We start from the raw sequence: 15,907 nt of genomic DNA on the forward strand, positions 1-15,907 counted from the left end.
AATTTATCTCCAAAGGCCCAGATCAATATTAACACTGTTGTACCGCAGTTACTGCAGTACCTACATTTTTCTTAGTGTATGCATTTAGTTTGTTTTAGTATACAGTATGTAATGATAATAGTAAGATTGCCCCATAAAAGCTTGATAGATAATTGAATAAACGGGTTAAAGAGTACATTTAATCTAGTTGCTGCAGTAACTGCAGCAGAATAATTTAAACATGGTCCCTTTAGATAAAAGCATTCTATTCCTGTCACGTTCCTTTAGTTAATTATGCATATATATTCTGCGGTGTATTTATTATAAGAATAAATAACAGTAAAAATAGGTATATGTATATTGTGACCTCCTGGACCATTCATAATACTCTCTTTGGACGTAAGTACAGCGACTCTTTCAAAACCCATCAGACGTAGCGTAAACGCCCAAAGGAAAACAAGCACCGGATTAATGTACACACCACCAAATATGAATAGACGTTGTTAAGAAACCAACGCTATCGTGTGAATTCAACGTTGACAGGTGTCATATTCTACTGAAACCAACGTACAGTAATACTATTAGGAACCAAATCTAAAATTGGAGTTTTAGCCTAGTATAGACAACAGAATATTCTTAAACAAGGAGTTAATGAATTCAAACTGACAGGGCTTTTACGATTATTGTGATTCCGAATTCATTGAAGCTCTTGTTGAAGTGAATGAAACTCGGGTGTACGTGCGACGTTAGTGCTCCTTCGAAATAGTTAGACACACCAGTTCACCATAAACTCTATGTACACAGAATCTAGTCGAACTATGTTTTTAACTATTGTTGGACTTTGTATAATAACGTTAATACCATGTAGCGTTAAATCGGAAGGTAAGACCTTGCCTTTGTTTTGAGTTACTGTGGCTTATTATAATGAACAGTTTAATTAAGGCCATTGTATGTTGGTATTCACATTTTTGTGCCTCAGTTGACCTTTTCTGTAATCGTTTTCGTATATAGGATTTCGTATACGAACTGAAATAGAAAATCGAAACATCCATTTGGAACGTAGCCTATTCACTTAAGTTTTGGTCAACACATTTATCTCTGTCATTAACCGTAATCAAGCCATTATATGGTATCATCTTTTATAACATTTTTCGCAATTTGGTCATTTAGGCTAGAACATCTTTACCAACAATCTTATAATAATGCACTACAAACTTTTGTCTGTGGCTAACAAAACCAAAACTAGGATTCCGTCTGCAGAGGATCGAGAAATATAGGCCTAACCTTAACTTTGATCTTAAGCTAAAATTCAGTTAATGATTGTTTAAGACCTTTCCATTTCACCCTTCATACATTCTCTTTAAAAAAACATGTTGCCATATAACCAATACTTGTCAATGAAATGTAGATATTTTAACTATTGCATATATGTATTGTATGTCATCTGTAGTTGCAAGCTGTAACGTATTTCCATGTGACGATGACAGTTTTATTCCAACCAACCGAGTTTGTGACAAAGTACTGGATTGTCCCGATGGAAGTGATGAACATGAAGAATGTCCAGATGTCACAGGTACAGCACTAGTAATTTAGTATTTGTTTATTTTATGTAATGAGGGAGTTTTGTTTACAAAATTAGATGATTTTGATATACTGTGAGTCCTAGTATAGTTATGACACGCCATGTGTGCCAAATAATCTGGAAGCAGACTGGTATAGTTGATGTGTGTGTACTTTTAAAAAGAAATCCACGAGTACCATATACTATTAGGTGTGCTTGATAGTAATTATCAACACGAGGCAGTTAATAATGTTATTGGTATCTTGAACTGTATAAGAAACAAAAATGGCCATAACACTGGCTATGTAAAAAGGCAACCACGTACTAAATTGAACAAACTTAAAAGCGGTCTGTTTTCTGCGTGTTGGCGGTGGGAGAGGGATAGTGGCGGTAGAATGATCCGCGCGCTTTGGTAGACAGTTTAGCCTATGTTATGTCTAACTTCAGCCTATACTTGGCTTTCAGACGATTGCAGTTTCCAATGCATTGATAAATCTTGTATTTCATCACTATTTGTGTGCGATGAAGTAGATGATTGTGCCCAAAACGAAGACGAACATTGTTTTAATACACAACCGACTCCAACAGAAATAGGTCAGAACACTTTTATATTTTATAATTATAATTTTTAAAATAACATTAATATGCATAATGTAGGCCTATATTATACTAAACTTTGCGACGAAGAAACTAACACTACACGAAATGTCCTAACAGAGGCACTGTGCGTTTCATAGAAATCAGGGGTGGCGAATCAACTAGTCAGTCCAACCCCTATTTTTGGAAAAAAAATCTCAGATGAACAGTCTTTACTGTATAGGCTAATGGTAAACTTCTATTGTGGACACCAGTGCCATTGTGGACAGGAAAAAAATAATATAAAGGACAGACTTATTACTGTTACACACGGCCAGTGACGTTTTGTATAGTACAGTTGTCGCACTTTTATTAACCTAACTTGTGTACAATCAGGTTACTCATACACAAATGGTTTACTTTCCACTGTCTTTCGTTTCGTTTAAGATAATACATTAATTATAGCCAATACTACATTTTCGTCATTACCTTTACCATTTTTTAGAAGAAACATTGCACATTTTCACATTTTGAACAAATTTTAAATGAAGTGTAAGGAATTGTTTTTATTATTTTTTTTTTATTAGGCCTAAACCTTATTTAGTGAGGGTGACCCTAAACAGCATATGCTGACAATCAAGGGGCCCTCAAATTTAGCGGTAAATATTTTATAATTATTATGTGTATTGCTTAACTTCTTTTTTCAATAGATGACGATTGTAGTGAGAAGGTAATTATGTTAAATGTCAACGAAAAATACACGCTGACGTCACCAGACTACCCCAATCAGTACAATGCGGTCGCAAATTGTTCATGGTACGTCGAAGCAAGGGACAGAAGTCATCGTAGCATCTCAATTAAAATTTCTTTTATTGACATCAACTTAGAAGAATGTTTAGATTTTGTTACAATCGGTGAAGGTGAGAACGTTCGCAATTGGACATCAGTGTTGATCAGAGCAACTGGTAACTCAACATTTGATGACGTAACAATCGATAACAGTTATTTATGGATTACGTTTGATTCCAGCACTGCAGTTAGTGGAAGAGGATTTCATATAGAACTAGAAGCCATCAGATGTAAGTTATATGTTAATATACTTATCAGGTCGCTATTATGTCATGCCCCATGGCAGTTTTAGACTGGGAAAACTATATACTAATACATTCTAATAACTCACATCGTATGTCTAGGCCTACTGTCGGAAATTCATGTTTTGGTTCACACAACTTTCTTCCATTCCCCTTTTCTCTTAATATTCCAAGCGACTGCTCCCTTCGTTGATGAATAAATGCTACGAGACGTTTTTCTAAAAAACTTTCTAAAACCGATGAATATGACTAAATTTTGTTTGCTTTTATTTAATTTATTTAACCATAAACAAACATTAAAAACCGGTCAGTAAAAACAAAATTGATCAAGGCCAAAAATAAAAAAAAAGTACAAAATATATGAAAAAAGCTTTTCTCCTAAAGCCGATTTTCCACTAGGCGAATTTGTTCGCGCGAATCCAACGTTTCGAATAGAAAAAAATCGCCTACTCTCTTTCCACTACATGAGCGAATAGCTGCGACTTTCATGTTCCTCGCGTGGTTGCTGAGTTTTTCGATTCGATGAGTGCTCATGAAAGCGTCATAGCTCATTTCCTGAGCTCTGATTGGTTGCGCATATTTCGCTTCGCAAAAAGTAGAAACAATTCGAACTAGTAAATTTTGCTAAAGCGAAAAATCAAAGGAACTAGAATTCGTCGAAGAAGGGAGTATGGCAGACAGAAACTCGAATACGCATGCGCATAACATGACGCTTTCGATTCGCGCGAACAAATTCGCCTAGTGGAAAATCGGTTAAGAGCATTAATCTGCCTCATTATATATTCATCATACTGTTATTATACTGTCATTTACTGTAGTTGAGATCTTTGGTCAAATTATTTCTATAGGTGTTTGTAGATAAGATAATTGTTATTATAAAAGACATATTTTGGGATAACTGGTCAATACAAGTGATAGAGTATACCCCCAAGAGTCAAATAAGACAAAAATCTCAATTTCGAAAAAAAAATGTAGTTAAACCCCTTTCTCAAAGTAGGACAGTATGACGTAATGAGTGATTCTTTTATGCAATATAAAAATATATAAATTTGAAGGTGTATATCATTTTAAACTACCACTGCATTGTTGTAAATTGCTAACGTATAGCGTTTATTTATTAAACAAATATCACATGAATAAATTAGATTATACAATCAGAATCCATTTCTAGACGCAGAATTATCAAATACGTGTTTATTTCTTTTGTTAGCTGACTTTTGCTATGAAGGGTACTTCACTTGTAGTAGTGATAGTGTGTGCATTCGTGAAGGACTAACGTGTGATGGGATTGCTGATTGTGTGGATGCTTCAGACGAATCAGAAGAAAAATGTGGTAAGTGCAATATTTTTCATATTAATTTCTGTTTAATTCATTTAATAATATTATACAGTGTATAGTTTAAAGATGTCTTCGTCCCCTCGCCCCCCTCACAAAAAATATGTAAAAAAATGAAGATTAATTAAATCAGAATTTAAATAGGTTATTTTGTAGATTGAATAAAGTCACTTCCGTAGAACCAAAAAATGAAGAAAAATGTTTTTACTTATAAAAAATTACAAAATAAATGATTAAATTCAACCAACAACCTATTTTACTAGTTGTTGCTGTAAATTACATTATTGGTCAACTATTATGTGACCTTAAAATATTCAAAAAAAAATTATTTAAGAATTATTTTTTCAGAGGGACAACACATCTTTAATATAGAAATTTGTATCTACTGTACTGGAAAAACAATTAAGTATTAGTTACTGTACTAAGAACCAAATATCACCTAACGCCTAACAGCTGGTGTAGTTTTTAGATGAGAAGGTATAATGTCAGCTTCAAGACCGCTCCTCCTCATGTCTTCCTACGTGTTGTCTGTTTATTTTTAACCGATATATTTCAGTTGTATATGCAAATTGTTTTATATTATTTTATTTAGGGTCGTGTGGTTTTGAAGAATTTCGTTGTCCGGACTCTTCTGTATGTATTTATAACTGCTATGTATGTGACAACTATGAGAACGACTGTCCTAATAACGCAGACGAGGATCAGCAACTGTGTTCTGGTACGTAGGCTTATATTTTTTAGATGATTTAGGCCAAGACACTGCAGGTAAGACAAACAAATAATCACTCCTTTGGCAAATCGTTGATTCGTGGATTCGCGGTCGACTCTCTTCTCATTCTCACACGAAAACGTAGCATGTTTCATCTAACTACGGTATAGTAACGTCATGTCTGTAACGAAACACAAGTCGCACAACTTCCTATACAGGTAGTATGGTATAGAGTTGGCACGTATTCTTAGTGTTCTTACGTCTATGACGAAAAAATATCGCTGTTTCGCTTAACATAACGCTTACGTCTATAAAGGAAAAATAATTACGCGATTCGTAGGCTCCGTAGGCCTAACACACGTCTATGACAAACAAGTTGTTGTTCGTCCACTACGGTACAATAACGAAATGTCGCTACTTTGACGAAAAAACGCTGTGTTTCACGTAACTACTGTATAGTAACCGGGGATAGTATCATATTCATTTAAATAATTGTATAGTTTTATGAGGATTTTATTAAGTTAAAGATAGGAAACTAAACTTACCTGATCATGTGTGGTTCGACTAAATATGCTACTTTTGAGAAATCGGTCACGATCATCAGCGGTACAACCGGACCGTGCAAACAATAATGATAAGTACTGTACCTGTAAAATCAAAGGCCCAATTAGCCAACTGGTGACGTAACAGTGATAATACAATGGCGATTACGTAACAGAAAACAAAAGGATTGTTGTCAAGCGTGATAAGGAAGACCAATCAAAGTAAAATGGCGGATGGACGAGTTCAAGTTCAAGATCTGTCTGCTCGTCATCTCAAATGCATTAATATAATTTTCTCTTATTCTTTAAGTGCGTTCATAATTTATATCATATTATTGATAGTAAAAGCGTTTAGTTAACAAAGTCGGAACATACGTTACACTGAAGAACTGATTGAGAGATCCTGAAATGAGCAATCATGTCTAGGCCTAAAAAAGAGCAACGGATGAAGAATATGTTGAGCGCGACCGGCGGTAAAAACAACAACGATGAGTACCTGTTTAAAAACAGCCAATTAGCCGACTGGTGACGTAACGGTAAAGCAGTAGTAGTGACAACAATAATACAATAGCGATTACGTAAGATAAAACAAAAGGATAACACATTGTCGTTGTGATGATAAGTAGATCATTTTAGGATGGACAAGATCAAGTGCAAGTTTTGTCTGCTGGTCTTAACTAATAAACTCTGATAAGTAGGCCTACTTTTAATCGAGTTCTATTAAGTAAGTTATTCGCACAGAAACTAACTTAAACAGTACTAGTAGTACTTAAAATGTACTAATTTCAACTGTACTTTTATTTTATTGTATTAAAATGGCTGACATTTGTAACCCACGCGCGCTAAATACATAATTGTCGTGTTGTTTCAAGAATCAATATGTGTACACAGACTTGGATGTTCATACTTTTTACGTCAATTATCGTCAAACGATGAAAGGTAGCGCCAGGTATAACGTTTCAAATTTTACACCCGGAGTTGTCCTTTAGGCCTAATGCGCAATTTGTACGTTGCTTAAAACAAATCTAAACTTGTAATACAAACAGTTCATAGCCATAGTTGGCAGTGTCGATCCAATGTATTTATTTTTTCCTCCATGGTTTAATATCAATGCATAGATGGGTGGGTGGGTTGGGGGTGGGGGATGTACTGTATGCAAACATTATTTCATTACTTAATCTTTATTAACATTCATCAAACAATTACTGTTTGTTTTTCTTTTTTCCATTTCTTTAGACAAATGCAATGTCGATGCATACCTATTGCCACTGAACAGTATAGCCGGTGATGGCAACCAATGCTTGTACGAGTCTGGCTCATACGTTAATTTCACATGTACAGAAGGGTATACCATTGTAGGTGAACCGGAAGTACTTTGTAATGGATATACATTCAACGAGTTCCCGACTTGTCAGGGTAAGAATAACTCTTGATTTCTTTTGTAAATAGATAAATGCCAATAGACCATGCCTTTTATTTTGCATAAAATCGATATAAAATCTGATGACACCATAACAGCTTAATAAAATCTCGAGTTATTGATATCTTCAATATTGGTCACAATATGAACTTGATATTGTTTGAAACCAAGATAAAATCATATAGTTTATACTTTAAGAATTCCTGAAGAATAAAATAAACATACAAAGTTAAATATAAAATCATAATGGCTCGTCTTCATTTTGTTAAAGTATTGAGCATACACTTTTTTTTTTATCAATTATAACACATTCAATAAAATAGAACATTTCCTTTTGCAGAGGACTGTATTGAACTCGTTTTATCAAACGATATCATCATAGATGGTAACTTTACTCATGGTTCTCTGGTATCATTTAGTTGTACCGCTGGTTACCAACTTCTGCCAGCCGATGCTACGTCTACGACGTGTGATAATGGCATTTACTTGGATGCAATACCACGGTCTTGTCGAGGTAAATAACTTAGGCGGAAATTACGAGGAAACACTGCTTGATCTCGATATGGACCTTCCAAGTAGGTCGACTGTGTATGGATACATGCAATAGTGAAACTTAGTTAAATATGGCAGAGGAAAAAGGTTCCTTACTTCAATGGGTAACTGATGCCAATCAGGACATTGAACGATCTATTTCTCTTTTACAAAAATAAATAATTTCTATGCAGATATTGACGAGTGTGCTGATTCACCGTGTGACGTTTTGGCAACCTGTCTCAATACAGAAGGTAGCTATGAATGCAGTTGTCCTGTCGGATATGAACAAGTTGAGAACCAATGCATCGGTAGGCTTAAATGTTAATGTTATTTATACTTATGTGACAAATACAATCAATTTCACATAGATAAACAATCAGGCCACACATATGTTACATAAACGTGTGTAAGCCTAACAGTCTTGCAACCAATTTATGTGACCGAAATTGTTGAAGATTTTACTTAGTCAGGGACATACTCGAACTTCTATAATATTTTACTGTCTTCCATTGTGACAGCCAGTTTAGATTTTTCATAACAAGCAATTATGCTTAATTGTTAGTGTGTTTTTCTAAATCGACCAATCGACCAGCAAACAGCTAACATGCCCTAGTAGTACACATGATTATTATTTACACCTCGTATGAGATCACATACAAACACCTCTTGTAGCGAAATAATCTGGTTCGCTTAAAGGAATATAATAATTAAACTTCCCTACTTTTTAAATTGCCTTTCTAAGATATTGATGAATGCAACCAAGATGACCCATGTGCAGGTAATACTACATCAACCTGTGTGAACACTGATGGAAGTTTTAACTGTACGTGCAATGAGGGCTACTTTGGAGACGGTCTCACTTGCCAAGGTAAGCATTGCTATATTCTGAATGCAAAATACCTCTCGATAGTTGTATTCTTAATCAGCATTGCAATTGAATTGTAAAATGTGTATAATTTGTGGACCTCGTATAAGCTTAGGCCTATTAACAGTCCTTTTTAAAAAGGTACTGAATGCAGTGATTAGAACGGCATGCATGTAAATAGATGAAACTTTATGTGACAACAAAATGTGATGTGCCCATATATGGACACGATGACGTCATATATATATTTGGGCACATCACACTTTTTTGTCAAACTAGTTTGATAGTATTAATATTCAAATTCTTTAATACATCAAAACAAATTTGATAAATTAACATCAAGATAAACGAAGAAAACAAGGAACAAACAACAAAGAGAAAGAACAAAAAGAAAGATAGTTATGTCTCCTAAAAAAGGCGGAGTTCACATGTTAGATTTAACATAGCATATGTATCTCTTCATTTTCTTTTTTAGTTGTCTTGTTTAAGATGATTTACTAAAATGTAACTTTTACTGTTTCTTCAGAAATCTATTTCTTCCCTTGGGGATATGATGAAGGCGATATTAATTTACGTGACGTGTATAACGGAGATGTACAATCGTCCGAATTTATTTCCCCAACTATCAAACCAGTGACCGGGTTTCCGTTTTTTGGTGAATTCTTTTACAGTCTTTACGTAAGTAAAGTTACTTGACAAATTATTTTTTACATTAGATAGCAAAACATTAGGTTAAGAATAGTTCTTGATGGAACACAGCAAGCTGTTACAGCACCATTGCCTAGTCTTTCTTAATTGTGACGTTTTTTGCTATCATATTTTGTCATTATTATCTTAGTTTACTGAAAACGGTGTCATAATTCTAATCAATGAAAATGACGAGAAGTTTGGTTTCGCTAATCCACCAGTTGAAGGCATAACATCGGATTCGTTAAATCACATTATCGCTCCATTTTGGTCAGACGTCGATTTGGTCGATCCAGCTATTGGCAACGTTTTCTATCAGGTTTGGAAAATTCTTTAATCACATTAATAAACAGTAAGATAATCTAAAGCTATGTCTACACTATCAAACTTTTGTGATAACAAATGTAATGTACTCAATATGGACATGATGATGTCATATCACTACTATATTTGACACATCATACTCTTTTCAAACTAGTTTGATAGTGTAGAAATAGCTTAAGAGTTCTCAGTACTCTATTTATACAATTTGTCCATATTTTAGGCCTTAAAATAATTATGATACACATAACCAAAACTAAAGATGTGTAGGAGACTAATGGAAACTTACCTTCTGAATCCATAAAAATGCCAGATATTTGAAATATTAAATATTTAATATTGGTTGTAATCTTTTAGATTAGAGAATCAGTTTCGTCAGATGTTGGTCGAGTAAGAAGAAATACCGATCAACAAGATGTCCTTAATGCGGCTTCTATGAGAGTACAGGAGTTAATGGGTGAAAATAATGCTCTACCTGATAACGCTACATTTGAAGCTAATTGGATGTTAACGGTCACGTGGGATAAAGTTGCGCAATATCCTCTAGCAGATAACCAAGATAATGTAAGATACAATATACATATTACAAGAAATACAATAATGTGTGAAAACGGATTGCATAATGTGTGATAAATAAATAAATAAAAACAAATATGATAATTAGGAGATACTTGTATTACCTATGTAGTAGTCACAACAATATCCTACAGAGATAATTACATTAACTAAAAGTTGTACACGAGCAAAACGTCTTCTGAAACAGTGCACTACATGACACTTAATAAATGTTGGAAAATGCATAATGAAAAAAATTATATGTATGAATAAGTAACTAAAAAAAAATATTTTATTTTTGACAAATTAGACAGCAACCTTTCAGGCTATACTAGTTACCGATGGAATATACAGTTTTGCAATATTTAACTACGAGGTTGGAGGAATGCGATGGAACCCAGAAGTACTTTTACAGAAGAACCTCATTATAGGCTATGGTGTTGGGTCAGAGGGTCAACTGTCTAATGTCCAGCAAGATGAAACCCTTTTTCCAACAACAAATTCAAGATATTTTCCAGACATGACCAGCAATTCAGATTTGCATGGTCAGTGGTTATTCCGATTGGAAAACAATGACCAGAGCGTTGATCTAAACTATAGAAGATATTGTCAAGATTGGTATCTTCAACAAGAACAGGATATTAATGATGGCCTTCCATGGATAGGCTGGCTTGGAACTTGTCCGTGTGTTTTCCAGCAAGGCACAAACGATATGAATTTTGGAAATACAAGGCGATTTGGAAGATCTAGCGTGGTTAGAGTTAAAATCCCTTCAGATGTTCTCAAGGAAATTGAAAGTGTAGCAGGTATTTTATCAACAAACAAAATTAGATACATATACTTTTTTTGTAAACATTTATATTTGTTCTGTGTTTTATTTATTTTCTATGTGTTCTAATATGACAATACTGTAACTTACGATGAGATTCAATATAATAAATGAGTATAGAAACAGTGAACACACAAAAGAAATATATGTATATAACTAGGTGACATTTCCTAAAATTAATGTGAAGCAACTAAAACGAAAATAAAAAATAAAGAGGAACAAATATTTTAATCTACAGGCAGGCCTACATTTAAGCTGATCTGATCTGATCAAATTTTGTTTTGCATTAATTATATTTAGGATAACCATTTTTGTATCATTACTTCTGCAAACAAGTATGGAGCTACAGTAGTCTAACATGCTGGAATTAGCATCAAGTCAACGTAAAAAATATTCTAATCTACTGGTACATTAAACTGATCTGATCAACTTTTGCCTTTATTATTTTTAGGATCACCATTTTGTATTACTACCTCTGCAAACCAGTATGGAGCTAGCCTGACATGCTGCTACAGAGAGGATGGTTCTCTTGTTGAAGGTTACGGGGACGACGTGTTTTCAAGTAGCTTTGTCAGCAAAACTTCACCGAAATCTGGATCATATTTTGATGAAGATTTGTATAATTTATGGATGAGTAAAGATTGCTTTGGTTTATTTTGGCAACATATACAATGGGGTTTTTTTAGGAATAAATTTTGTTGATGAAACAGTGATATTAAATTTACTCTTGATAATCTTTGGCAACAGACACCACAACCCATACATTTTGAATACTGTGAAAATATTGTGAAAGCAGTATGGTATTTATAGAAAATATTAAAGGAAAAGAGCAACAAAGGAACAAGAAAAAGAACTAAAATAATTTGAATACATTAAAAATAGCAATTATTACTATTATTATCATTAAATATTATTAATTATTATCATATCTTATGACAGGGCCTTAATTTAAAGAGTTCTACTTCCTTCGAGGCCCCATTTCATAGTTATAATATAATTTAAAATGTACAGTATTATTTATTTGTTCGTTTAATGGTATTGAAAATTATCAAAAGCAATAGAACCAATAATTTAAAAAAAATACATTTATTTGGTCGGTGTTTAGTTGAATGCATAGTAAAATATTTAACTGCTATGCTCTTCTTATGTTTCTTTTTGCAGACGATGATATTTTACCGCGCTATGCCTGTTGCTCTGAGTCCAATGACCCCTATTATTGTGACCTGTACGCGCAAGCCCGTCCAAGCGGAACATGCAGAGGTTACATACCTCCTCACATAGGTAAAATGTTGTTTTGCTATATTGAACAATTACATTAAATGCTCACTTTTAACTTTGTGCCCTAAAGGATTTGAAAATAACAAAATTGCGCAATACGTCCAGAACCCAGAATTTTGGTCCAAATCATCCAAAGTTCAATTTTACCTTTGTCTGAAAACCAGACTTTCTAGCAATACAATACAATTTGCATGGGTTTTAACTCATTCTTACCAAAGTGTTACTCCGTTTTAAAGGAGAGAACCAATAAATAATACAATTAGTATCATTTACTAATTAAATCTAGGGTGGATGTTTGGAGATCCTCACATTCGGACTCTGGATGGCTATGAATACACATTCAACGGACTTGGAGAGTTCATATTGGTGACCGTTGATGACGGAGATTTCGTCCTTCAAGGAAGAATGCAGACACCGCCAATCAATGGTGAAGTCGTGCAGGCCACTGCTTTCACCGCATTTGCAGCACAGCAAGGAGGAACAAAGGTATGTCTAATCAGAAAGTAGGCTTATCTAAAATCTGCAGAAATACAGCAATACAATTCATAGGAAATAAGAAGTTCGTGGTCTGTTTTGAGACGATGTACCTTTATAGCATTTGTCAATTATATGCTTTGATTAATGAAAGCATTTATACTTTAAAAGGTACAAATATCAATTAATTCTGATGGAAGTGGTCTGGAAGTTATTGTGAATGAGTCTATCCAAGTGGACGTAACATCATTACCTGAAGGTACATTACAACAAATATTCTCACATCTTTTTTTCTCACCAAGAGATACACTTATTTAGGCCTAATCTAGTATGGTAACTACCTACTAAAGTGACAACTATGAGGCCATAATTAAGTAACTGCTCTTGGGCAGGTATCTTCTTTTTAGTAGAGTATGATTTTGATTATTAATGCTTTTGCTTCAGGGGATTATACTTCACCAGACGATCCAACATTCACCATCAAAGTGCCAACAGGAGAGTCTACCACAAACAAAGTCATTGCATCTTGGGGTTCCGGTATTGCGATTTTGGTGGGCTTCACTGCTCCACTTTTAGAGGTCGTCTTTTCAGCGCCAGATGATTTACGCGGATCACATACTAAAGGCTTATACGGTGAGTAAATGAATTTCCCTCTTTCCTAACATCACAATTGACTTGCATTTATATGTTGTTATATATATATATATATAGAAAACAAAACAATATACTACTCTATGATGATAATCTAAATGCGTTTGTACTTTATTTACAACATATCTAGCCTCTAACATATCTGTTACAACAACATGGTCTCGCGTACTCGCAATGAACCCTGAGTGCTAATCTTTCTCCTTTTAATAGTCATTCTAATAGTTAATTAAGCATAACGGAGTAGTAACTAGTGCCATCACAATACAGTAGAAGTTCATCTTTCTGCAGAATACCTCATTAAGGGAATTTCAACTTAGGCCTACTCACAATTTTAAGATATATAATCTTATAAAGATGTTTCTAGATACTTTCTGTTTGTGATTATAGGTGTGTGGAACGATAATCGGAATGATGACTTCACGTATCCAGATAATACGATTTTAATGATTCCAGAAGATCGTAATTTAACTGAACGGGAATTGTATGATTTTGGATTAACATGTAAGTGTTTTTTCTGACTAGTTTAAACTAAATAAAAGCTGAACATTGGAAACACCGGCATTTTAAATCAACTTAAAAAACAGTTTTCATATTACCAACTGGACAAGAGCTTGATTTGATTTTACAATTACCTATAATATTGCTAATGTAAAATATTAATTGTGTATATTAAAATCAAAATCGTCTATAATTATCAGTTATTTATTGGCCTTTTTGTCGTTTGTCAAAACTTTAACCAATTAATTTCAGAATGCGTTATCAAAAGAAAGTAACTTGTTTAAATGTGAGGAAAACCTCCTTGCATAGATACCATTATCATGTTTGTTATTTTAAAAGAAAATAAATGAAAGTTAGTTTTATTTTCACAAAAAAAATAACTTTTTTTAGAATTACAATAAACTTTCGAGTAGCTCCACTGGATAAAGAAACGAATGAAAAATTATATTTTTATGTTTTACTGTAGGGAGAACAACTGCAGATAATGCGCTGTTTATTTATCAAAATGAACAAACCTGGGCTGAAATAAATGACTTGGAATTCAGTCCAATATTCCTTGATGAACTGTTAGCGGCTAAGGCTGATGACCCTATGTATGAGCAAGCTATACAAAGTTGTGGTACAAATAAGGAGTGTTTGTTTGACGCTCTGGTCACAAACAACATCACAGTTGGCACTCAGACTAAAGATACAAGTGACACAAACAATGAAGGAGCTGACAATTTAGGTAAGTAAATTTAGTTTTTAATATTTTAAGGATCCTTCCCAAAGTCAATCTACTGCAGGTAATGCAGTAACTACTGCACATTGTGTTTCTTTTTAAAATGTTAAGAAAAGTATATATACAATTATTTAGCAAGCGTGTTTACATACAATGTGATTATTGCTTTTACATACGGTAGTAGTATCTTTATTTCTTTAATTATAATATAATTATTTACAAAATGTAAACAATCTATTTTCGTCAGCAAATTTCCCGCCAAATATTACTGGTATAAGAGAAACAAGCGCAACTACAGCTCTGGTAGGAGATAACAGAATGAATGTTATTGTGGGAGAGCTGTATACATTTGAGGTAGACAGTTTTGATGCTAATGGTGATGCAATATCTTTCTCACTGCAAGATGCTCTTCCCGGTGGATCAATTACGTCAGGTAAGACACACTGTTCTGTTCTTATGCAATGGAAAAACAATGGAAAAGTTGTAAAAGATATTTATATCTGTAATTGTATAGATTATTAATTCATAGTTAATGACTTACATTATCTACTTCATAGTAAAGGAATTGAATAAAGTAAAACTTGTTTGTATTTTTGTTATACCTCACAGGTAATATACCTTTTGTATACTATAGTGTAGTGTATACTTAAGTACAAATGTTATGTAATACATTTACTGCTATATACGAATATATAACTTATATTTATTGCTAAATACTATATTTTACTCATTGATTGTCATTGTATATTAAGTGTACGTATAGTATTTCGGTATTTGGCTACCTTGTGAAATTTTAATTTTTGAATGAAATGAATATACCTTTAGGATTATGATTATTATTATATGATGCTTAGTTTTAGTTTTATTTTCTTCATGTTTATCATCTTCTTTAGATGGAGAGTTGTCGTGGAGACCTTTAAGTCCAGACGGAGTAACATTAACTATCATTGCTGCTGATAGCCGTGGAGCAACAACTGCACTTCCCTTAGAGGTCGTCATATGTAGTTGTTATAACGACGGTGTCTGTGACTTTGATCAACTCGTAGATGGGTCGGATATTACAAATAACAAATATGCTGTATGTAGGCCTACATATTTTACATTTTTAACTTTTATTTACATACACTGTACATCGTGTCAATTCCATTAAAAAATCAGACTCCCAGGAAAAAAGATTCATATCAAGCTCTGCAAAATGTTTTAATTTTTTTTTTACAACTGGACATCTTTATTTGGTTTACCAAGCTATAAAGCAAAAGATTATCAAGTCGTTGTATCAA

General features: G+C 33.6%; 1 protein-coding gene across 1 annotated transcript in view; it reads left to right on the forward strand.

Annotated features, from left to right (window-relative positions):
* The first annotated feature begins 797 nt into the window (after window positions 1–797).
* Window positions 798–15,907, forward strand: part of LOC144856227 (uncharacterized) — a 30,385-nt gene continuing 15,275 nt past the window's right edge. Inside the window, exons 1-22 of the mRNA XM_078714178.1 lie at window positions 798–861; window positions 1,430–1,552; window positions 2,827–3,195; window positions 4,418–4,540; window positions 5,136–5,261; window positions 7,031–7,210; window positions 7,555–7,728; window positions 7,940–8,056; window positions 8,491–8,616; window positions 9,140–9,291; window positions 9,452–9,619; window positions 9,979–10,185; window positions 10,487–10,982; window positions 11,457–11,639; window positions 12,167–12,286; window positions 12,570–12,769; window positions 12,929–13,016; window positions 13,202–13,390; window positions 13,796–13,909; window positions 14,373–14,633; window positions 14,875–15,060; window positions 15,521–15,705. Of these exons, the coding sequence (XP_078570304.1) occupies window positions 798–861; window positions 1,430–1,552; window positions 2,827–3,195; window positions 4,418–4,540; window positions 5,136–5,261; window positions 7,031–7,210; window positions 7,555–7,728; window positions 7,940–8,056; window positions 8,491–8,616; window positions 9,140–9,291; window positions 9,452–9,619; window positions 9,979–10,185; window positions 10,487–10,982; window positions 11,457–11,639; window positions 12,167–12,286; window positions 12,570–12,769; window positions 12,929–13,016; window positions 13,202–13,390; window positions 13,796–13,909; window positions 14,373–14,633; window positions 14,875–15,060; window positions 15,521–15,705 (3,951 nt within the window). The remainder of the gene's footprint in view (window positions 862–1,429; window positions 1,553–2,826; window positions 3,196–4,417; window positions 4,541–5,135; window positions 5,262–7,030; window positions 7,211–7,554; window positions 7,729–7,939; window positions 8,057–8,490; window positions 8,617–9,139; window positions 9,292–9,451; window positions 9,620–9,978; window positions 10,186–10,486; window positions 10,983–11,456; window positions 11,640–12,166; window positions 12,287–12,569; window positions 12,770–12,928; window positions 13,017–13,201; window positions 13,391–13,795; window positions 13,910–14,372; window positions 14,634–14,874; window positions 15,061–15,520; window positions 15,706–15,907) is intronic.

This window comes from Antedon bifida, chromosome 11 (assembly GCF_963402885.1).
Source record: "Antedon bifida chromosome 11, ecAntBifi1.1, whole genome shotgun sequence".
NCBI classification, from domain to species: domain Eukaryota; kingdom Metazoa; phylum Echinodermata; class Crinoidea; order Comatulida; family Antedonidae; genus Antedon; species Antedon bifida.